The following is a 24,704-nucleotide window of genomic DNA, read 5'->3' as shown; positions in this document are numbered from 1 at the left end:
GATAAGAACAGACAAAGAAAAATAAATATATATTTAGTAATTAAGATTACAGGAGAAGTACAAAGTTTTCTCTTGAAAGACAAATTAACAATGGGTCATTGTAATACTGTTTCTTCTAATTGCAGTGGCTCATGATAATTTGGCTGAGATTCATTATTTAAAATGACGTGTGTATATACTCTGCTCCTAATGCTGTTTTTATGTATTCCAGGTAGATACACATGGGAGATAGAGTATGCGTCACAAGTGTGGTATCTGCCCTCTTAAGTTCTGCCTAAACTACATATGTGTCACTAGGAGTCTTAGCCCAGGATATCACCAGATGATGGACTTACCAGAGTAATATAGCTGGTACTATGGTTCTCTGGTAGCAGGGTGACAACGGAACAGGAGAATCAGCAGATGGTGAGAGAATGCTCAAGGAAAGTCTATGACTAGCAGCAACTGGTAATGAGTAGATGTATATATACGAGGAACCAGATGGACAAGTAAACGTGAGGAGAGTCAGTGGTCTGCGTATAGCAAGTTGTACCACTGCTATAGTGAGGAGGAATGTCCAGGAGTAGCGAGGAGGTAGTGAGAGTCAGCGGTCTGCGTATAGCAAGTTGTACCGCTGTCTATAGTGAAGGAATGGAATCCAGGTGAAAGTAGGTAACGGGGAAGTCAGTGGTCTGCATATAGCAAGTTGTACCACTGCTTATGTGAGAGGATACTTGAAACTGGTGTCACAGGGAACAGGAGTCAGTGGTCTGCATCAGCAAGTTGTACCACTGCTATATATATGTGAGGAGGGGCACGAGGAGATGAATGTAAAGCAGAGTATACACGGGGCACACAGAACTTGATCCCACGATGATATCCACAACACAACAATAACTGACAAGCGCTGCTTGAAGTATACAAAGTCACAATAGCTATCCAGGCAATAGGAAACAAAGTCAATGGTAACAATAGCTTCAGTGGATAGGAGGCTCCGGAGAAGAACACAACTCAGTCCAGATGGATATGCAATACAAAAGCAAAGTCAATGGAAAGTATGCATACCGCGGTTCAGGAGAGCAGGCTGTCAGAGAGACGTGCAGGGATACCTGAACGGCTGAAGGCCGGCAGGCGGTGAGACCACTGGAGGGAGGAAGCGGTAATCAGGTTGGTGCAGCCCACGGCAGGTAATCCAGAATCAACGAAGCAATACTCAGGAAGCAGTAGTAAGTGAAACTGGAAACATGATGAACACGGGAGAGTTGAGGCTGTCTGGTATCCAGTAGTAGTGGTGGAGGCAGCGGAGAGCTGACACGATAAACACAGGAGAGTTGAGACGATCTGGAACTCTGTAGTAGTAACGGAGGCAGCGGAGAGCAGACACGCTGAACACAGGAGAGTTGAGACGAACTGGAGTCCGGTAGTAGTAGCAGATAGGAATCAGCTGAGTGCAGGCACGATGAACACGGGAGAGTTGAAACGAACTGGAGTCCGGTAGTAGTAGCAGATAGGAATCAGCTGAGAGGCAGGCACGATGAACACAGGAGAGTTGAAACGAACTGGAGTCCGGTAGTAGTAGCAGATAGGAATCAGCTGAGTGCAGGCACGATGAACACAGGAGAGTTGAAACGAACTGGAGTCCGGTAGTAGTAGCAGATAGGAATCAGCTGAGTGCAGGCACGATGAACACAGGAGAGTTGAAGTGGTCTGGAAACCAAAATAGCAGTAAACAGGAATCAGCAGGAGCTGAATACACGAGGAAACACAGGAACACCTTCAGAGGCTCATGGGGAATGAGACTCCAAGATCAGGCAACCAGGTAATGATCACATGTGGTTTAAATAGGGAGGGTTGCCTGATCATCCAATCAATTAAAAGCAACAGGTACTGAAGGTTTGATAAGGGCTGCACATGCGCAGACCCTCAGGATGGCGGACGGCCACGGTTCCTGAACACACGGGAAATGACACTCACAGTCCGGTGAGTGACAATATGCCTCCTGAACAAGGTGTACAAAGGCACCCTTTGTGCCTTTAGATACACAAAGGATGGAAGGAGACAGGAGACTCGCTGAAGGTGAATTAGGTGAATTAGGTAGACATACAGATATGCATCTCTGTGTAGAACATTTGAGTAAGATTTTTGCCACAAGACCTGACATAAGTGAAACCCTTTAGAAAATTTTCAATTTTCATGTTTTAGATTTTTCATAGTTAGATAGACATGTACTGGATATTGTTATAATTGACAATGGTGCTATAGAAATGGACCTCATTGCCCTCCTTACTTAGCCAAGTAGCTGAACTTGTGAGATTGAGAATGTCATGTGAGTTGGCAAAGGGTAAATCAATTGATATACATTGGTTTTCAGTATTTTCCTTGAATAGGGGGCGACTGAGGAACTTTTATGACAATAGCAGTTTGAGTAGAACACTCACATTACATAAAGGACTTGTGACAGTGACACAGTTACCAACTAAAAGTAAGTGTTATTTAAGTTAAAGCTTACACACATGACTGCACATGACTTTAATAATGGGGCGGACATAGCTGTCAAGTGGGCAGCAGGTTTTTAGCATGACAAGCGACAAATCAATGTTTTGTTTTTAAATCACATACACACATGAATTAGTTAATATATAAGATTTGTGTAGCCTGAAGTAAAAGCACTCTGGAAGGTGAAGGGATGTGGGCAGGAGTCCTTTGGACCATGAAGAGATGGACAAGGTAGGCCTGTGGCTCCCAGAGTGTATCTTCCACGCCTAGCTGAAGCAACACTTAGTCGAACTCAGCTGGGTAAAGAAGGTATGTGCAAGCTGGTAAGAGCATACTAGTATGCATCAGACGTTTCTTCTCAAGCTGGTAGGAAGGCAATGTCCTGCCTTACTTGATTGAGAGAAAATGTCAGTAAGTCCATACCAATAGAGCCATTAAATACCGGACTTTCTCCAGGTAAAACAGATCAACTTCATCCAATTGCCACCTTGCAGGATTCTCCAGTATGTACTGGTGTACTGATGAAATATATCTGGGTAAAGGTTTATTGAAATGTTTCTAATATATTTCTGTGTCATACTCAGGGTTTTTGTTAATAGATGTGGTATCCCTAGAGTTATAGAAAGTTAGAGGGGTATTCATTTTATTGGTAATAACTTTACAACGTATGAGCAGTGATAGTAAGTTACATACTTTTGATCAGCCACAAACCATTTAGAAAATAGAGTAAACAGTTCTAGCTAGAACAAACTGTATAGACTGACAGTTGAGACTAAATTGGAGTGGCCAGTAGCTTTGACCACTAGTCCTCCATATCATCAGAATCATTCCTGAGCCGCCTCATAACCTCTCACCTTTTGAAATACTTTTGCCTTTTCCCTTTATAATGGAAAGACTGTTCAAGATCTTGAAAGGAAAAGCAAATAATGAGACAGCAACAAAGGACATCCACAACACTGTCTCCTGATACGTTAATGTGACTGTTATGAAGTTGGACTGGGAAAGTATGTTATGAACTGTAATGTCCTACGCTCAAGTTGTTTAACAGACAGGTACCAAGTGTTGACGACCAACATCAACTTCCTAGGCGTAGAGTAGCAGAGAGACACTTGTACCCATTCCATCCACTGCAGAGGAGTCAACCCCCAGAGAAGGTTTCAATTACACTTGTGAATCTGTTCTGGGAAACCCAAGATCACAGTTAACAACACCTGACTTTACAAAGACTGCTATGCAACATGGAGCAGCAGTTTTTCCCTGTCCAGTGTTTCTCTCATCTTATTCTCTTTTCATGACAGTCAATTCTTTCAATTGTGAACAGGTGACAGAGGCTGGTTCAGGAAGTGATATTGAGGAGTTGGGGATGAAGGAGAAGTTGTTAGCACAATCGGTCCAGCCAATTACTCTATTCAATTCAGGGGTAGAAGGAAAATTTGCTAACTTTGGAGCTCGGAGACAGTGTGAGGGGCAATTGTCTGAGGTATTGTAAGTACTGTGAACCCATAGTTGGAGAGGTGCATCCAGCGATGCCAGTCCATTAATATTCAAACTTGAGCGGGCATCCTTGAGAATGATTATCATTCTTGGGTGGGTAAGGTTTTAGACCAAACTGAGTGCTGGGTGTGCTCTCACGTGCCTCAGATATTATATCAAGTAGGATTAGTTCTCTTTCCACTTGATATTTCTGAGGTACCCGAATTGTGGGGTGAGATGCAAGTAGGGGAAAGGTAACACAGCAAGGCTGAGGTCTCCCAGGATTTGGAAGGCCGATCACAGTTTCACGTACATAGAAACTTGAGTATTGGGAGACTGGGAAGAACGAACAGACAATAGCCCTCCCCACAAGTGTTGATGAAATGCCTGTTGATATTAGAGTGTATTTACTAACACAGGTTGTAGGAGATCTTAAATGACACTGTTCACAGACATAGGATGATGTTATTGGTCAAAATGTATTATTTAAATGTCATCTAAGCTAAAAGACATGCTTCAGATGGATGACTATGTTAGGCATGAAGAACGTTAGAATACTCTATATTGTCGTTACATATTTTATCCTACCTTGTATCCTTCCAGATAATGTATTACATGTGTGGGTGATGGGCATACAAAAGGTTATGAATGAATATGTGTATCAGGTTCTGGGCGCTGGTAGGTATGAAATATATGGCAAAATAAGATGCTTTGGATGTTTATTGTGACATAGTCTACATAAAGTACTTTCAGTCTCTCTTTGGGAGGGTAGTGATTCCCTCCCGCACATTTTCAGGTTCGTTTTTGGCTGCTTTACATACTTAGAGATAGCGCAACCCACCCTCTTTGTTCATTTTAATACAAAAAGTTATCTCTGAGCTCCAAAGGTATATGTTCCAAGGGAAAGGAAAATTGTTTCTAGGATTGTGACTCTATTTTATTGTAACCTCACTGATATCCACAGACAGTGTAGTCATATGTAAAGGGGGACATTCATTACAGAACAATGAAACATACTACTGAGATCCTGCAATAAAATCTTTAAGGTGATAGTTTTATGCACTATCAAAGGGTGGAGCTGTCGAAGACAAATAATTGGATGAAGTAAACCAAATTGGTTAATATTGTTTAACCGTGCAAATGCGATCAGTACGCTACGTTTTATGACGCAATTGCACGATAAATAATGCACACACACATTTACACTTACACATTCACTTGTAATTAGTTCACCTTAAAATAGTTTCACCACATATTCATTTATGATCAAATGTAGTAGAGTTTATAGTTAAATATTATAATTTTATATGCACTTTATTGAGATCTAAGGTTCAGGATACAGGAAACATATCATGTCTAGTATCATTCTAATCCCCTATATATCCTCAGACATCCCATTCAATTGCCTAAGAGATCGCACCTTGCGTATGCAAGATATGGATTATAGGGAATAAATAATCTGAATGGTATTGTATGTGTAATGTAAATAGACCAGTTTGAACTAACTTTCGGCGAGAACATTTGTATGCATCGGTTGGAGAGCTGACCCCCAGCCTTGGAGGGCATCGTTTGAACTGGCCAATGACCTGCATTACACTGGACTGTCCTGAAACCTGAACGTATGGAAACATGTCAAATCATCTGTATTGTTTTCACTGTATTGCCAACTGTATATAAGCAGGGGCTCTGGTGCCAGCAGGCAGTGTCTTTGACCACAGACTTCAGGATTGAATGACTGTAAGCTGAATCTAGGGCACATGCGTATGTATTGACTGTACTTATATTATTGAAATGTTATTCTTTTGCTTTTACTAATAAATTACATTGTGAATTGGAACCACACAAATCGCATAGTTTGCGCTGGGAGGGGGGAGGGGTTGTTGCCATTTTTGTAAATTATCCTAGTTTGCCTTTATTGTGTGTAGTTTTTACTTTTGTTTGTAAAATGGATAATGTTCTTTAATACTAGGTAGGTTAGCACTGAGTAGATAAGGTGGCTATTATTTTCTAATAATCTAATCTGCCAAGAAGATGGGTTTAATAATAATACTTATATTACATACTGTATACTCTGTAAATTGGTATAACAGTCACATAAACACCGGGACATTCTAAAAGCAATTGTGGTGCTAGCTGCATTTGGTCTAGCTATAAATGAATGGAAAATATGTAGGAACAGGAAATCTCTATGATAATGACTATCAGTTTAGGTTGGCTAGCATAAAAGCTGGTTGTAGTTCTACTTATTGTATGTAAATCTCATTGAAGCATACACAGGTGATGTGCACTAACACATGCACAGATTTTAACAATATACTGCATAAATCTATAAAGAAGAATGACCGATATTATTATATTCCATTTTAAACAAACACATTCATTATTGAAAATTTATTCTGAAGCATTTGTTATTTAATTTATTTATCCTGCATAGAATACTTATATACTTGCACCTGGATCACGAAGAACACCATCTAATCACGTTTACCATTTTTTTTTAACTCAAAAGCAATGCCATGTTATGTTAAATGTAAACAATAGGTACTGCGTAAGCATTTTAAATAAGGGTTTGACAGCTCTATACAGACTTGACACCAAGGACAGAGGTAGCTTATGTCCTATTCAAACCCTGTACTCACCAATATTATTTGTAAACCTTGGTTAGAAGAACAAATGACACCAAGGACATATAGAAAAAAATGGCAACAACTGAACAATACGTTTCTATGCATTAGTTATTCATGAATATACAAAAGATGTTGACAGCATATGACAAACATGTTACATGTTTATATTTGTCACAAATTCAATTAAAATTGTGCTTTAAAAGTTGTTTAAAAAATACTAAATCCATAAGGTAAAAATTATAGTTTTTCAATGTTGTTTGTAAGATAAATACTTATGACTGCAGTTCAATATGTCAAAAAGATATGGTCAACATATGACAGAATTAGAAAAACTGTAATTTTACATAACATTTAGTCTATATTGCATACAATTTAACACTAAATAATTTATAATAGCTGGTGTTAACTCGGTTCTTGATATCCACTATTTTGCTATGTCCATGATTAGAAATATGCTTTGACTTTTAGTCTAGTTTACAAAATCTGAACACAATTTTCAGGAACAACGTTTTGCATGTAGGTTCATCTATAAACATTATACAGTGTAATCTTGGTTGACATTATGCCCCTCTCTTGCATGCTTTTGTTGGTTCTCACAATATTAAAAATTCTTTATATAGTGCCTTACTTCCAATAGGACTCCATATTTTTGTGGAGGGTGATGCAACAATCTTGGGCTCACAAAGCTGCTACGCTATGGAATCATTCACATCAGTCCCTGTCCAGTCGGAGCTTACAGTATAAATTCCATACCACCTGTCACGAAAGCCAGATAATTGGAATGGTCTTGATCTCTGCATGAGTGACAGCTACCCCCAGAGAAGTGCAAAGTCTAATGGAGGAGTGGTATTCACCAGGAATTCCTGCAAGGGAATATGGTCCTCTAGAGGACGCAGAGCAGAAAATACAGAGAACCACGAAGTAACTGTAAAGCAGAATTAAATGTAGCGTCGGGTGTATGGAATTCCGGAAAAGGACGGGTGCTGTGCGATGATCAGCAGTATAGCCATGAATCTCGATAGTAGGACAGGCTGAGCAGGTAGTACAGTCACAGGACTAAACAGCGGAATAAGTGGAACAGATAACTGTGAAGCGATGCACTGCGGTGAGCAGAAAGACTGAGATCCACACAGGTGAGCAGAGGTTTTAAAAGGTTCCCCGGGGTTGCGCATGTGCAGAATGCTTGACAAGATGGCATCCGAGGATATAGGAACACCAGGCTGTACAACAGATAGGAGTAACCACGGGAAACCCATGTATACAAGGCTCAGAATGGAACTAAACAGGTGAGATGTGTGATAATCCTACTAGAATCCATGTTTGCCAGTTCAACTGCCAGTATATTTTTGGAGTTTGTGGGAGGAAAATGGAGCACCCGGAAGAAACTCACACTAACACAGGTAAAATATACAAACTCCACAAAGAGAGGGCAATGGTAGGAATCAAACCCATGACCCCAGTGCAATGAGGCAGCACTGCTAACCAATGTACCATTGTGCTACACATCAACAAAGATATCCTAAAAAAGGCAAATAAAAAAAATAGGCACTAAAAATAAGACTGCAGCATATGATGACAAATAATCAAATGCAAAAACAAACTGCAGCTGTAATACCAATCAAACATATAAAAATGTTAAAGCAGAGGTTTTAGATAAATATCAAAGAACCAAACAAACCTTTCCCGAACTACAGAATAAGCATCTAAAGCTGGGCATTCACTACAGGTTATTCAACCAATGATCAGCCAATCACACGATAAATGTTAAGTCTGATATCGCATTAGTGTGTAAGCTCCCACAATCATGTTTTATCCTACCAGAGCACATAGTATAGCTTGATTTTACAAACTGACTAAAAATCACGATCATCGATGGAACGATGTCGGACAAATGTGGACGTGTGTATGCAATCACGACCAGCAGTGTAGGCAGATCTCCATACAGTGTGCACAGTTACAATCTTTTCAGTAAATGGTTATGAGAGAGGAAGAGCACAGATCTGAAGGTAAATCGTGTAGGTGTGTACAAATAAATATGCATGCTCATCAGGACTTTCAGTCATTAGTAAAATTGTTACACAAATTGCATCTGGAGTCATTTTCTGCAGTGTATAACCTGCTTTAACCTTTAGAAAGTGGTGATAAACTAAGGTACATTTTGTGGTTCAGATGTCCTTGTAGACCATCTTCCAACAATGTCTTTGCAGAACAATGCATGATCGGAATGTATGGTTTGCATTCCACTGAACAGTATGTATCCCACAAAGATTGTGGGTAGGGACAGTTGGTAAACATATGTGAGCTGTCCCAGAGGACAACAGTCAACAATCCAATCTCTATAATCTTGGGATGTAACAAATAAAACAAAGACAAGGTACTCACTTCAGTAATATACTTGGTAAGCAAAACTCATGCTGGTTTCTGAATGTAATCTATTAGTAAGTTATCTGGATTTAACTACATAGCAGAAACTAATATATATTTTAACCTTTTGCTTACCAAATGTCACAGGTACGAGATATGAACTCATTTTGCCCCAAATAAGTTGTGCTGAATGAACTGAGGCATGGAGTCTAATGTATACCCAGAATTCATTAGGGACCCCGCAGGTAGATTATGGGCTTCACTATGGCATGTTCATAGTTTGCAGCCTCTAGACTAGCCCCACTAGATAGCTGCCAACAAGGTTAGGACAGGATAGTAACAGAATGAGAACTAATCTAAGCTGCTTGGTTATATTGTTCGCTTGTAAAATTACAATTGCCAGCATACCCATAGCTGGCAAATGTAGAACCACAAATGCCAGAATGCACATCCAGGGGTTGCTGGGACCTGCAAAAAATTACTTTAAAACAAACACTGTGAAAAAAATACTTTATTAAAAATAAAACTACCCCACACATCTACTTTATTGTACAGCTAAATCTTTAAATCCTGGGGGATTCTCTTCTTGCTTACAACTTGAAATCCATTGGGGGAAAAAAATTAAAACCCTGTGTATGACGAGAATATGTTCCTTGGAAAGCTGCAACGCTGCTCACAGGCTGCGCGGGCTGTCAGCTAAAAATTCAATACAGAGTGGCTTCACTCTGATGGATCAGAGCATGGTCAAAAAAAGTAAGTTAGAAATAGTGAGACCCCACTCACCACTAATGGCAATGAACTACATTGTACCAAGGGATATAGATAGCATAAACCAAAGAAAAAAAAATCTATGGAGTCCCCAGGCGCGTAGGTAAACAATGCCAAGCAAAGTATAAATAAAAACAGAACAACAAAGAAATAATGAATATATATTCAAGCATAACCTGCTACGATGGTAGCAAAAACCATGTAAAAAGCGGATTATGCAAAATCACACAACAGAAGTGTAAACATAAATATAAATATACTCCTTATGGTAGTCTGAATGACATATATTGCAGGCACATATAGGGCGTGTAAAAGTGTTGGCAAAGTAAGTCCGTAGTAGCTCCCTCTATGAGTTTCTGATAATAATTCTGACAACCACTACAAGGGAAATGAATGCTCAGTCTGTATTAAGAGATACACATCCTTAGTCCCATAAAAAATTACTATTACAAAACTATTTCAATGTATACTTCATGCATGAAGAAAAATAAATGAAACAGATGAAACAGATGGAATGGTGACTTCCAGATTTAAACCAATATGTGTACCAAGGGAGTTCACTGATACATTTTATCAATGAACCCTTTGCACAATGCAGTTCCATTGGGAAGGAGTATTGGGAAGAACCCTAGTACTTTCAGTCGGTGGTGATCGTATTAACGATTACCACTATTCCGACATTCTTCAGTTACACAAATAAAAACGATTGCAGAAAAAAACGGAGACAATAAAAACAGACTTACCTGAAATCCGAAGATCCAGATGTCCGATGGCACAGGCAGTGATTCCGAATGGACAGCGCATCGGCACTTCAGTTTGACGTCTGTGCGACTTAGATGAATGTTCATTTAAAGCGGCAATGTCTGGACCCCGCAGACTAAGGGCTAGATTTACTAAGCTGCAGGTTTGAAAAAGTGGGGATGTTGCCTATAGCAACCAATCAGAGTCTAGCTGTCATTTTGTAGAAGGTACTAAATAAATGAAAGCTAGAATCTGATTGGTTGCTATAGGCAACATCCCCCCTTTTTCAAACCCGCAGCTTAGTAAATCTAGACTTAAGTGTTTAAACACTTAGCCTGAGGGGTACCTATCAAAAGTAGTCCAAGGAAAAAGGGTTAGGGACGTCCAAGGCTTATTGATACGCATGGGAGCAAAGGCTAAGCGTTTAAACACTTAGCCTGCGGGGTCCAGACATTGCCGCTTTAAATGAACATTCATCTAAGTAGCGCAGACGTCAGACTGAAGTGCCGATGCGCTGTCCATTTGGAATCACTGCCTGTCAGACTGCCGGTGCCATCGGACATCTGGATCTTCTGATTTCAGGTAAGTCTGTTTTTAGTGTCTTCATTTTTTTCTGCAATCGTTTTTTTTTTTTGGGAGGTCTGAAGAATGTCTGAATTATCGTAGACAGAAATCCGTACCAAACCCCTTTCAGTACAGGGCTGTTTTCTTCTAGGAGGCAGTACATTACTTGACAGCAGACACAATACAGAAAGCTAGGTCAGACATGAATAGTAAATTCATTGCCCACAACAAAGTCATATTGCCTAACAGAGTTTATGAACAATTTAACGTGAATGAATGATTTAACAAATCACACTGTAAAAAAGATTAGGGAATCATTTCAACATAGACCCGTGCCCAAAGGCATGGAATAAGTGCAATTTGCTTCAGAAAACAAACTAGACTATGGTCATAGACAAGCTAGGATAACTAAGTGTTATATTTTCATGTTTCAGCTAAAAATACACCAAAGCTAATTAGAGCAATTAAAAAGACAATTATAAGAGAAGTTTGTGTCCCAACCTGCAAGAAGAATTCCCTTACTGGATTCCAATTGGATGAAAATGGTTTCTTCCAGAGAAGATCTGCAAATTAAATTTGAAACTGAATGTTCTGATCAAAACATATTCACAAAGCAATGAGTACCATTATACAAAAACATATTGATTGAAGTAATGTTCTTTATATAACACCATCCTTTTATCTGACCTATATTATCTCCAGCTGTCCTCTCACACCTTATATTTCACTTTTCATTCATCACCTTATATTTCACGTTTCAGTTCTCTGCTTAAACTCATATGCAAAGGACCTCCATAACTTTTAAGTTGGCGTTCAAGTTTCTCTGATTATATAGTACTGTAGAATATTTGTGCTTTTAATAATAATTACAAATAATAATGTATCACGTGTGCTTTTAAGTTTTAGTTCAAAACAATGGGGCATTGAAAGATAAGATGTATTTTTATGTAGGTAAGATAGCACTCATATAATTTATTAGAACTTGTATAATTCTAGTAATATATACACCGATCAGTCACAGCATTAAAACCACTGACAAGTGAAGTGAATAACATCAATTATCTTGTTACAATGGCACTTGTCCATGGGTGGGATATATTAGGCAGCAAGTGAACAATCAGTTCTTGAAGTTGATGTGTTGGAACCAGGAAAAATGGGCAAGTGTAAGGATCTGAGTGACTTTGACAAGGGCGAAATTGTGAGAGCTAGATGACTAAGTCAGAGCATCTCCAAAACGGCTGGTCTTGTGGGGAGTTCCCGGTATGCAGTGGTTAATACCTATCAAAAATTGTCCAAGGAAGGAGGGTTAGGGGCATCCAAGGCTCATTTATATGCATAGGGAGCAAAGGCTAGCCTGTCTGGTTCAATCCTACAGAAGAGCCACTCTACCACAAATTGCTGAAAATGATGTCAGAACACAGCTTATGGGGCAGCATACCCACACACCAGTTAGAATTCCCATTCTGACCCCTGTCCATCGATGAATGTGCCTAAAATGGGCGTGTGAGCAACAGAACTGACCATGGAGCAGTGGAAGAAGGTGGTCTGGTAAGATGAATCATAATTTCTTTTACTTAATGTGGATGGCCATGTGCGTGTGCATTGTCTACCTGGTAAACAGATGGCACCAGGATGCACTATGGAAAGAAGGCAAGCCGGTGGAGGCAGATTGATGCTCTGGACAATGTTCAGCTGGGAAACCTTGGGTCCTGGCATTCATGTGGATGTTACTTGGGCACGTACCAGCTGCCTAAACATTGCTGTAGACCAAGTATTCCCCATCATGGCAACGGTATTCCCTGATGGCACAGGCCTCTTTTAGCAGGATAATGCGCCCTGCCACATTGCAAGTTATGTTCAGGATCGGTTTGAGGAACATGTCAAAGAGATCAAAGTGTTGACTTGGCTTCCAAATTCCCCAGATCTTAATCCTATTGAACATCTGCGGGATGTGCTGGTAAAACAAGTTAGAGCCATGGATGCTCCTCAGTGCAACTTACAGGACTTAAAGGTTCTGCTGATAACGTCTTGGTGCCAGATACCACAGGAGACCTTTAGAGGTGTTGTGGAGTCAATGCCTGGATGGGACAGAGCTGTTTTGGCAGCAAGAGGGGGACCTACACAATATTAGACAAGTATGCATGAATCTGATGGAATTCCAGAAAACAGTAATTCCAGTGAGCGCCTCCTCCATTACATATGCAATCAGCACACCTGTGTCTGCTGTCTTTTACAGTCAGTGGCTCTATTTTGGTTTGCTGAAACCTATCATCCTCTGTACAAGCTTAGCATGTGCCAATTTGCATCCTATTCTGTCCACCACTTCTTGTGCATCACTCAAGTTATGGTGATTGGCTATATCCCAACTAACACCTTATTGCTTCTGGTTCGGCTATTTTTTGCTGTGTATTGAACGGTTTTGTCTATATTTTCACCTAGTCCCTGGGCTTTCTGTCCTTGGTCTCTAAATCTCCCTTGTTTTTGCGCCTCAATCAGTGGTTTTGATCCTGTTAGTTAAGCCCACAATCCTAGACACAGGTTTGGCTTATGTTGATTAATTCTACCATCTCTGCTTCTTCCTTCTTCTAGTTATACTGTGTTAATGTATCCTTTCACTTTATTGCTGTATAGCTATTCATAGCTGTTTCGTACTGCATTGTGTTTATTGTTTTGTTCTGTAATGCTATGTACCATCTGCAGGATTGTCAAAGTATAGTGCTGCTGAACCTTTGTGACAATAATATATAGTATTGTACTGTATTATTATGTACTACTGTTTTACTGTATGCTCTCTGTATGGCACCATATAAGATAATAATTGCAGCAGTCAATGCGGGAGATTATGAGAGTATGTATTGCAGTTTTTCCAGTGTCTTGTGTGAAGATCAAAGATTGCTGCAAGCTTCTATTTTCCATACGCCAGTACTGGTGTAAAATAGTATTAGTTAATCTGTCTTTCCTTGAGATTCTAGCAATGGATTACGTAGACATCTTTTTTTTTTTTTTTCTATTGCTACCAACAAAACCTAAAAGTAAAAAGAATAAAGCAAAAATCTATTTAAATTTAAAACTGTCATAATAGCACAACTATCTGACTCATAATTGCTACTACTGTTCAAAGCTGAAGATGCACAATCTCTCAAATGACAAGATGATATAATGAATAATATTTAATGCACTTAGAGTGTATGTAAATATCTAAATAACCCACCTCTGTGTTCCTGCTGCTTATGTCACTTGTTATTTGCATAAGATGTGCACTCCATGGTGCTCACTAAGAGTTGGACGTATTTGCACACCAAGAGGTAAATGTATCATACTCCGGTTTCTTCAACTTGCGGGAGTTCGGCGAGATGACAGCTAAAATTTAAAGTGGCGCTGCCTTGTAAAGGGAAACTTGCCTTTACAAGGCAGCGCCGCTTTAAATTTTAGCTGTCATCTCCCCGAACTCCCGCGAGTTGAAGAAACCGGAGTATGATACATTTACCCCCAAACAGGGGCGGATCCAGACTATTGATATACCCCAGGCGATTTAGGCCACACACCCTTTCTGATTTCTAAGGCTGCACAGTATGTGCAGGTCCGCTCGGCAGTGTGCTGCCCCGCTACTCTGATTGTGGATCCGCCACTGCCCCCAAATGTGAGTAGGAAAAGACACAAGCAAAAAAGCAAACTTACATGTATATGTTGGGTAGGATGAATTGCAAGAACAGTAGCACCAGGTGTACACCAGGGGTCTGATTTACCAAGGTATGCAAAACAAATGTAATGTGTTTTTTAAAAAACACATGTAAGCGGTATGCGGTCGTCTGTTTTCAACGACAAGCGGATCTGAAGAAACGTCTCTTGTTGAATACAGATGAAGGTACACTCTGCGTATACAGCACTTGCTGTATTGAGACAGAAACAACACATCATAGGATATGAAAAATATATTTGTGCACTATAATGTCCCAACAGAATATACAGAAAAAAAAGTATTAAATCCACCAAATACATTTATCGAGATGTACTCAATGTGTACTGTATATAAACTTACTTTTTGCAGTTGCTCCTAATTGCAAACACATGTTCTGGCAAGCATATGCGACCATTGTCACTATCAAACGGCACTTACACCTGCCCCGTAGCTGGGGCAAGTGATAAGGCTGACAATAACGTACCACAGAGATACCAGGAGCTTGAATTGGACGGATGTGCGTGTACTGAACCTTGGCACGTCCTTACTGTACATTGACTACTTGCATACACCCCTTCCCTTCCCCATTCCGTCCATGAAATCATAGGCTGTTAGAAGTGTCCTTTGCGTTTGAAGATTAATTGGATGTGCTTGCATTCACTGGCATATAGTCAGTTTTTCATCATGTCCAGTGCAATTTTACGCACAATACGGCACGTATCGGCATTTACATTCCGTAACGAATCAGGTCCCAGGTGTACAAATGTGTATACTTATAAGTCACATTACCCTATTTGTACACAACATAATAATGTAATGAAGGGTCAGCACAGTGGCTCAGTGGTTAGCACTTCTGCCTCACAGCACTGGGGTCATGAGTTCAATTCCCGACCATGGCCTTATCTGTGTGGAGTTTGTATGTTCTCCCCATGTTTGCGTGGGTTTTCTCCGGGTGCTCCGGTTTCCTCCCACACTCCAAAAACATACTGGTAGGTTAATTGGCTGCTAACAAATTGACCCTAGTCTCTCTCTCTCTCTGTTAGGAAATTTAGACTGTAAGTTCCAATGGGGCAGGGACTGATGTGAATGAGTTCTCTGTACAGCGCTGCGGAATTAGTGGCTCTATATAAATAAATGGTGATGATGATGATGGGTTTGCGGAAATTTTCCAACTGCTCTGGTTTCCTCCCACACTCCAAAAAAACACACTGGTCAGTTATTTGGCTTCTGACAAAATGTCCACTAGTGTGTTAGGGAATTTATACTGCAATATGGCCAAGAGTGTCTGACATAGGTTCATCGCCTTTCCAAGTATTCTCCCGTGTCCCAAATTGTACGTTTACAATTTTCTATGCTGTTTTTTATGCTATTTGCTCATTTCCCTTGAAGCAAACATTCCTTTAGAAAATCAAAAACCGCATAGCAGATCTTGCCCCTAGTGACACAGACATGAGGGAAAAATTGCAGTAAATAAACCTTCTAGTGAGAAAAAAAAATGAGGACTGCATAAGCAACCCAGTATTCACACCAGTGCAGGATATTTGCCATTTGCATTGTTCAATAGACCTGGTGATGTTTGAATGTCATATTTCATTATTCGTATTTTCTTGCATTCTGTGTCACATTGACACGATTTACAAACAGTATAGTAGCCACCTCTGGAGTGTTTCTTTCTTCTTGTGGTTATACACATCAGCATAGAAGGATGAGCCTATCATCATAATGTGAAATAACCTTGTAAAGCACAGCTTCTGGGAACTGAGAGTTCTCCTAGTTACTTAGCATATGACCAATGAAGAGGAGTGAGAGACTCCAGCTAGGTTGCTGGGCGTGAGTGCGTAGTTTGCTGCCTGTCTCCCACCCCGTGATTGGCACCCGGCAGACCTTTGTGTGGAGCTTTATCTCGCTCTCTTATGAGTCATGGAGGTCGGTATGAATGGCAACCCGAGCTTTATAACGATTCGAAAACATGGAGCAAATGACCGAGCAGCGCAAACACTCTCCAGCTCCCGCGTCGCCACCATCACCAAGCAGCTTCTCCTCACGACGCCTGAGACTGTTCTACATCGGCTCTCCCGCCCCCCGCCCCCACCTCGAACCAAGGGTTCGTCCTGACTGACATCCCCCGCGGAGCTCCGCTTGGATCCATCTCTTAACCAACCCCAGCTATCTTTATTATGAGAAAACTGCCGTGTATATCGCTCCTCTTCGGTGCTTTTCTGCTTCTGGAGTCCGGAGAAGCTGCGGTCATCACTGGGGTAGGTAACATCCAGATAGTTCCGTTCATGAGGTAAAAAAAAAAAAAATCGCGCCCTTTTTTTTTTTTTTTTACCCCGCGTGACACTCAAGGAGCAGCGCGCGCGCTTCCAACGTCTGCGCCTCTTATAAATAAATGTTCTCTGAAGTGATTATCCCGCCATTTTAGAGCCACTAAAAAAAAAAAGTTCTTGTGAGGGGTTTCCAAAGTCATTATGTAAAATGGGTACCTACACATGATTAGTGGTTGTTCAGAGGCTATTCAGCATGTTGTAGAACTGCAAGTCCCAGCATGTCCTGCCTGCAGGGGAATGCTGAGACTTGATCTAAAACAGCTGGAGAGCCACAGATTCCCTTCCCTACACTCAAGCAGTTAAATATTAGATGTAGATAATGGCTTGGTGATTGCTAAAGGACCATTTATTATAGTAATGTTGTTCCTGTAGACCAGAGATTGAGATCCTGTGGTCTCTCTGGTTGCTGTGGGACTACAAGTCCTGGATGCTAGCTAGGACTCAGTGCCAGCATGGCTTCAGAGTCACAGGTTGCCTTAAGCCAGCTGTATGTCAATGCATTGCTAAATTTAGATCTCCATCACATATAAACTGGAAAAATAGGCAAAAATGATAAGTAATGAATGCATTGGTGATGCATTATTTCATACATTTCACTTTTACCAATACAATTTATTTTGCCAACTAATAAAATATTGACTATAGTTCTAAAACAATTTTGTACAGTTACCAAACGGTGATATTCAAAAAAAATAAAGTATTTCGTTTTGAGCCATCGGTAAAGGTGATAATAGGAAGTAGTCTCAAAACAGCCATTAGGTCTTAAGTTGACTTTCAATTGGGTCACAATCGATATCAAAAACTTTGCGTGTGCAGTATTGCCAACACTTAGGTCTTTTTGCATCAAAAGTGATTGAACTTCCCATGACATTTAAAGCCATAAATCTCTTCCTTACTTTTAGTTCAAATTATCAAATATTTTATATAGCACCTTGTTTCACTTAATGATTTTGTATTTTGGTCTTTAATTGGTTCTTGACTATCCATGTTGTCAATCCTGTGTCTATATTTAATCTTCTACTCCATGGATCAATATTCTAGAAGGTATGTGGGTAAACCCTCCGCACTAGGTATTGATACTCTTGTAATGACCCCTATTTTCATACAATCAGTTTGTTTTATATTATATATATGTTTTAGATTATAGTATATTATAGGACTCCCGGGAGTCTGGAAATAGAGTGCAGTGATTCATGGGATTAATTGTAAATGATGAATAAGGTTAAAAAAAAATGTGAATTAGGTTATCTGAGTCCAAAGTAAAATTATTTTAATATCCATAACTTAAACTTGTTAACATTTCTGTTGTATGATTGGGATATTATTTTGAGATGATTTTACAAAAAAAAATATCCTTTTTTGGCAGTATCTGAGTTGGTGCAGTAGTTTATTTTGTAATAAATTAACATTTTTGCAAGAACAATTTCATCTATCTTTATCTTTTGAGATCATTTCATGTCAGTGTAGAACATTATGTTATTGCAAGCTGATCACTTATATTACTTACAGTATTATTAACAAATTCAGAGTTTTCAAAAATATATAACAAATAGCCAAAATCTTAGTTTAAACAGGAAATCAATGACATATTTCACTTATTCATTTATAACAGAAATAATGATTATGTTTAATTACTAGAAATTCTGCTACACTAAGCAGCCTATATTTTGTATGACTTCTGTTTCTAAAAATCTATAGTACCGGGTTTTTTTCTTTAGCTAATCAGAAGTTTATTATCTTGTAAAGGTTTCTTCAATATCATATGTCCAAAACACTGAATATTTGGAAAATCATAAATCACAAGAAACCTTTCAAAAGATTAGATGAATGTCTCAAATATCTCACAATTTACCTAGTGTTACCAGTTAGTACCTTTCATCCAAACATGAGTAAGAATTTATAGAGCTCAACAAATTCTAGCACCTTTGCCAGGTGAAATTCATGATTATCAGAACAAAAATGTATTACTATATAAAAGCTATATAAAAACATTATTTGTTTTGAGCTGGCTACTAATGTAATGCATTGTTATATTTTGATGATAGTGAATTTCATCTTACTGAAACTTTGACTCTCTTCTCAATTCTAACTTATTTTTTGTCTGGCAGTGTGATTTGTAGAAAAAAAAGTTTTGGCTTTGTGTGCTTTTTTGTTTATTTTGATCCTTCCCCTGGGTCAGTGTTTCTCAAACCCAGTCCTCAGGACCCCGAACAGTGCATGTTTTCCAGGTGACCAGGGAAATAATCATACCACCTGTGGATCTGTTACAGTGTGTCAGTCTGTAATGAATATACCTGTGCTAAAGCAAGAAGATATGGAAAACATGCACTGCTAGGTGTCCTAACCACTGGGTTTAAGAAACACCGTCCCACATTCATATCTTTGACATAATTCCACTGGTTGACTGAACAATAACTTAAAGGATAGTTTACTGGTGTCAGTGGTGCAAGAAAGAGGTAACTGGCAGAGCTCAGTCCGTGGCATTTGCCCAATGCTCATGCGCCACTCCAAAGAGATGTCCAGATGGAGGGGGCTCAGCAGAGAGGGTGAGTGATGAGGCAATGCTACGACCACTCACAGGAAGTGGCTGCACCCTCTATTATGTCCCTGATCTTGTGCCGTAGCTGAACTTGCTAGCACAAAGTCTGTGTTTTCAAAAATATATTTATTTTTAACATGTTTGAAGCCCCCTATCTGTCTGTGAGGAGTGTAGGTGCATACTCTCAGGCACCTACCTCTGAAGATCTTCATACTCCCTACCCATGCTTGGCTCTGTCTTCTCTGAGTATACTGGGTAGTTAAACAACCAGTGCCCCCTGCACATACAGGTTTGTACTTGAAGCTGAAACAGGAATTTTAGCTCTATACGACTAAATTGACAAATGAATGGGCTCCATACCATCTTCCTGATGAAATAAACAATCAAACAAACTTTTGTTTCATCTTTTCCACCTGCACAGTTCTTAGTTGCTTATTCACAGTAACATCACTTCATACAGAGCTGATATGCTCAGTGATCCTGATATTCTCCATAATCGGAATGGTCACTCTGTCTTGCTCTCTCTCATGTTATCAATGTCTCTCTCCTCACTCTGATAGAACGTCACTACAGGGTCATTTAGGGAGTATAAAGTTTTTAGTATAGAATTTTCTTTTTCAAAATGACTAACATTTTTCCTCAACTTAAAAGTAAAAAATATGTCCCTTATAAGACATGTTTACCGTGAGTGATATTATCATAGGTGACTTATTATTACTAGTATAATGCGCCTGTGATGATCTTGCTGTTAATGCTTGTTCTGATGGCTTCTGTATGTAAATAGTTAGACATTCCATTTTTAGAAGCTGAAATTCTGGAAACCGCTGTGAAAAACATTTTTTGGTTCATTATGCCAGTTGCCCACTGGTATTGCATTAATGTTTTTAAAGCTAGCAAAAACACATGGCAAGTGCAAAAATATTTGACATATGTAAGTCACTACCATTTTCACTAGCATTAGTAACAGGGACGGCAGAACACATTATGCCCGGTAAGCGCCTATTGTGGCATCATACCAGCCTACATTCATTTCTTTTTTTTTTTAACAGCGACATGCCCCCTTTGTCCAAGTCTCCGCTCTTAGAACGGGTATCAAAACATGCATATGTGCATAGGAAATCAGCACATGCGCCATGGAGTGCAAGGGGGAAACTGAAATTGGAAAGCCCAGCATTGGCCCTGATTTGTAGCTCATCTGGTGCTCACTGCATTTTGTTTTATATATTCTTTACTTATCACTGATACAAGATTACAGCTGTGTATAGACATTCATCATAAATTTTTTGACAATCTTGGTACCAGAGAGATTTAAACAAAGTTAGGTGGGGCATAGGGAGAAGATTTGGATAGAAAAGAAGGGTAGGGAGTGGGCAAGGAATATTTCATGGCAGTGGTGATGGGACAGTAGATAAGTACAGAGCAATAAAGGTTAGTATAGGTGGGATTATTGTTAAGGTAAATAATATATTCACGGCAGCATGGAAACAGGCAAAGCACTGGTACTTGACAAAGTGCTTAAAGAGAAATCAAGAAATGTTCTTATTCCTGTGTAACCAGATAAGCGGGTAATGAATTGGTTGTCATGTGTAACCTTCCCATGCGTAGTGTTCAGAAGCAGGGTATATCTTGGTGTCTCTTTGAAAAAGAACTAGGGGGAATTGGGGGAACATTTATCAACCAACACATAAAATGAAAATTTTCAATCCTTATCGCATTGATAGGGATTGAACTATTTGTCATATCTATGAGAAAAGCAACACAGGAACAACAGTTCCAAAAAACTGCTGTTCCTGTGAAGTGGAAAACATACTGACCACTACCTCTTCATTTTCGAAGAAGTATGTGATCCACGGGAGTCCTCTTCTCACTCCAGTGCGCATGCGCCTACTGAAAGCCTCGGGCATGCGCACAAACATCCCTGCACTATACAGTTGCAGAGAGAGAGAGACCGGTGAGTGACAGGAAGAGATCATGTGATCCCTCCACACATGCGCTGTCCAGCTCTGCTCTTTGGAAACTTTTCATTTATGATAATGTACGCCAGCTTCACCTGGCGTACAGTATCATAATTAAAAGTTTTTGCTAAATTTAAAGAGGATCTCTCAATTTAGAGAGTTTTACACAGTGCCTAGTGCTTTGATGAGAGCATAAAAATATCAGCATGCTCTATATGCAAATGTTGGGAGTTATAGCATGCAACACAGCCACAGACACCTTTGGTATAGCCATGAACCTTTACATTTTGTTCCTGGCCACACCATCACTGTAACCAGCATCCAAAATCATCTTGCAAAAACCAAGGAGCTGCATTGCCTGCCAGCACTAATAGATCCAGTGTAACCTGGATTTAAAAGTGTTTGGCATGTCAGCTGCTGTTAGATCCACCTTACACTGAAAATACTACTGCTCCCATTGCAAAGCAATAAAAATAAAATTATAATTAAGTAAAAATAAAATAAGTTTTATTATTGTGTCATACTTAAAATGAAGGGGTTAAGTATTGTTTTACAGTTTTGTATTATGGAGAAAGACGGTGACCTTTACACATTTAGTGATCCCTACAGATTTTATATGTGCAAAAAAAAAACAAAAACAATAAAACTCGTGACCTTCACAGAGTGTTCTTTTGTTCTTTGTTCTTCCTTTTAAACAATTGTAAATACCTTTTTGGCATTACAAGGACTTTGCCGGATGCTGTTCCATTGAAATTTAATGCATCTATTGTGTATTTCGCCTTTGTTACATGATGATAATGTTTCTACGTGTTATTAACAGGCTTGTGAAAAGGATCTGCAGTGTGGTGGAGGAATGTGCTGCGCCATCAGCCTTTGGATAAGAAGCTTACGGATTTGTACTCCTCTTGGCAACGAGGGAGATGAATGTCATCCAATAAGTCATAAAGTACGTTCTTATTCATAATTACTGTTACTAATGCTGTATAGTTGGGGATTAATATGTCCAACAAATTTAGTACATTTCAGACATTTATTAAATCCAAAGAGCTGCACAATCATAGCATTTGTGAATGAGCACTTTACAATATGGAACTTATAGGACAATGCCTTATCTCCATAATAGATTTTATATTTTTCAAAAAAAACACACATACAGTGATTTTGTTGGGTTATTGCGCAGTTTTTTACCAGCGAGTATCAATCAGAAATGGTGGAAAATGCACTTGGACAATGATCATGGTCCCTATAGGCACAGTTATCACCCAGCATCACTTACTGAGCACCATGTGATCATACAAATGAATGGCAGGATCTGATCAATTTGGCCACATACAAGTTCAGAATAGATTGTTTCCCCGATCTCACCGACATGCTCCTATATACATAATATGCTTATATCTTACAATTACACGGTGCACTGTGCAGAGAGCCATTCTATAAGAAACCTCTTACAAGTTTACATCATAGGGCAATTTGTGACCTCAAAGCAATAATGTGAAAACTTCTTAATAGAAGGATGTTTGCTGTCTATGAAGTGCCATATAATCAGCTGTATATCAATGATGCTGTTGAGGAAAATAATAATTTCTTGTGTCCACTAATGACCAAAGCCAAGCTGTGATGGCTATATGGCGAATTTCAAGATGCAGCACGCAAATTGTTTCAAACATTTTAAGACAATATCAACGTTTTGTTATGAGTACATACATTTGATTATAATGTAATGTAGAGCCAGTGACTTTGGCCAGTAACTATTGACTTCATTATTTATTTATATAGCACCACTAGTTTTGCAGCGCTGTACAGAGAACTCATTCACATCAGTCCTTGCCCCAATAGAGCTTACTGTCGAAATTCCCTAACACACACACACTGACTAGGGTCAATTTGAAAGCAGCCAATTAACCTACTAGTATGTTTTTGGATTGTGGGAGGAAACCGGAGTGTCCGGAGGAAACCCACGCAAACATGGGGAGAACATACAAATTCCATGGTCGGGAATTGAACTCATGACTGCAGTGCTGTGAGGCAGAAGTGCTAACCACTAAGCCACCGTGCTGCCCATACTAGAATCCACCTCATCAGTTATCATCATCAATGTAATACCCTTTGACCAGTAATCAGCACACAACACTTTTGACTTGCACCCTTTACTTTTTGGCGAAGCCTCCCTTCTTCCAGTAACAACCAACCTTTGACAGCACCTTGCACCTTTTGACCAGTAGCCAGCATTCGCTTATGGTACCCTACACCTCTTGCATCCTGGGAAGTAAAAATGTGCAGGGACACAATTAGGAAAATGGAATGTAGCTGAATGTAGTGTTCAGTTATATATCATGTGATATTAACCAGAGCACTTGACAGTGGATTTTTACACAGTACAAATATTGCAGAAATGTAACTTTTACCCTTTGTTATTTTAGACTCCATTTTTTGGAAAAAGAATGCATCACACTTGTCCGTGTTTGCCGAACCTGGTCTGTACAAAATTGGATGACAGCAGATATAAGTGTTTGCCGTACGTGAAAAGTGATGATTTATATTTTTAGGAGATTCCAGACATTGTCAACAATGCCAAAAAAATGTTATTTTGAAGGATGAATTTATGCTGCCAAAAATTGTATTGTAAACTTTTCTGATGCTGAATGCTAACAATTTACACTATAGAACTGTGTCTCGTCAAATGCAGCTGTCAGGTCTTCCGCACCTGTCATTTTGTGATGTAACCTTGCCTAAAGCTGCAATCCCATAAAGAATAATGTGCATTTGTTAACGTAAATCACTGGCTTATACTGTAAAAATACACATGGTGGCAGTCTCTTTTACTTACTTTGTTTCTGTAAGCTGCTTTTAATGGTTTACAGTTTGCTAAATGTCATCCAACTACCATGGCAACCACAGTCACATGACATATGATGTAGTGAGCAGAGTGGCTCTGGAACGCCTCTCTTGTCAGCATCCTTATACACAGCACAATCCTCCTGCCCACCTCCTTCCTATGTCAGCATGTACATGGAGGGAGGGCTCTGGCTCAGATGACTACTAAGGAAGGAGCTTGAGTGCTGAAATGCAAATATGTTCTAGCAGACACTATGCAGCACATGACGTTCCCATATAGAGAGCTTTTGCAAATGGAAGACTGAGTTATAGTTTTTAGACATCCTATAAAATTGAGATTCATGTTAAACT

At 39.5% G+C, this 24,704-nt stretch overlaps 1 protein-coding gene across 1 annotated transcript; it reads left to right on the top strand.

Moving 5' to 3' along the window:
- Positions 1-16,531: 16,531 nt before the first annotated feature.
- On the top strand, positions 16,532-24,340 carry PROK2 (prokineticin 2). The gene is made up of 3 exons (XM_075183459.1): positions 16,532-16,949; positions 22,336-22,461; positions 23,939-24,340. Exons 1-3 carry the CDS (start codon positions 16,869-16,871, stop codon positions 24,062-24,064), a joined length of 333 nt encoding a protein of 110 aa, XP_075039560.1. The 5' UTR covers positions 16,532-16,868; the 3' UTR covers positions 24,065-24,340.
- The last annotated feature ends 364 nt before the right edge of the window (positions 24,341-24,704 follow it).

The sequence above is a fragment of the Mixophyes fleayi genome, chromosome 8 (genome assembly GCF_038048845.1).
Source record: "Mixophyes fleayi isolate aMixFle1 chromosome 8, aMixFle1.hap1, whole genome shotgun sequence".
NCBI classification, from domain to species: Eukaryota; Metazoa; Chordata; class Amphibia; order Anura; family Limnodynastidae; genus Mixophyes; species Mixophyes fleayi.
The sequence above is the reverse complement of the archived record's forward strand: the minus strand, read 5'-3'. Positions and strand labels throughout refer to the sequence as shown.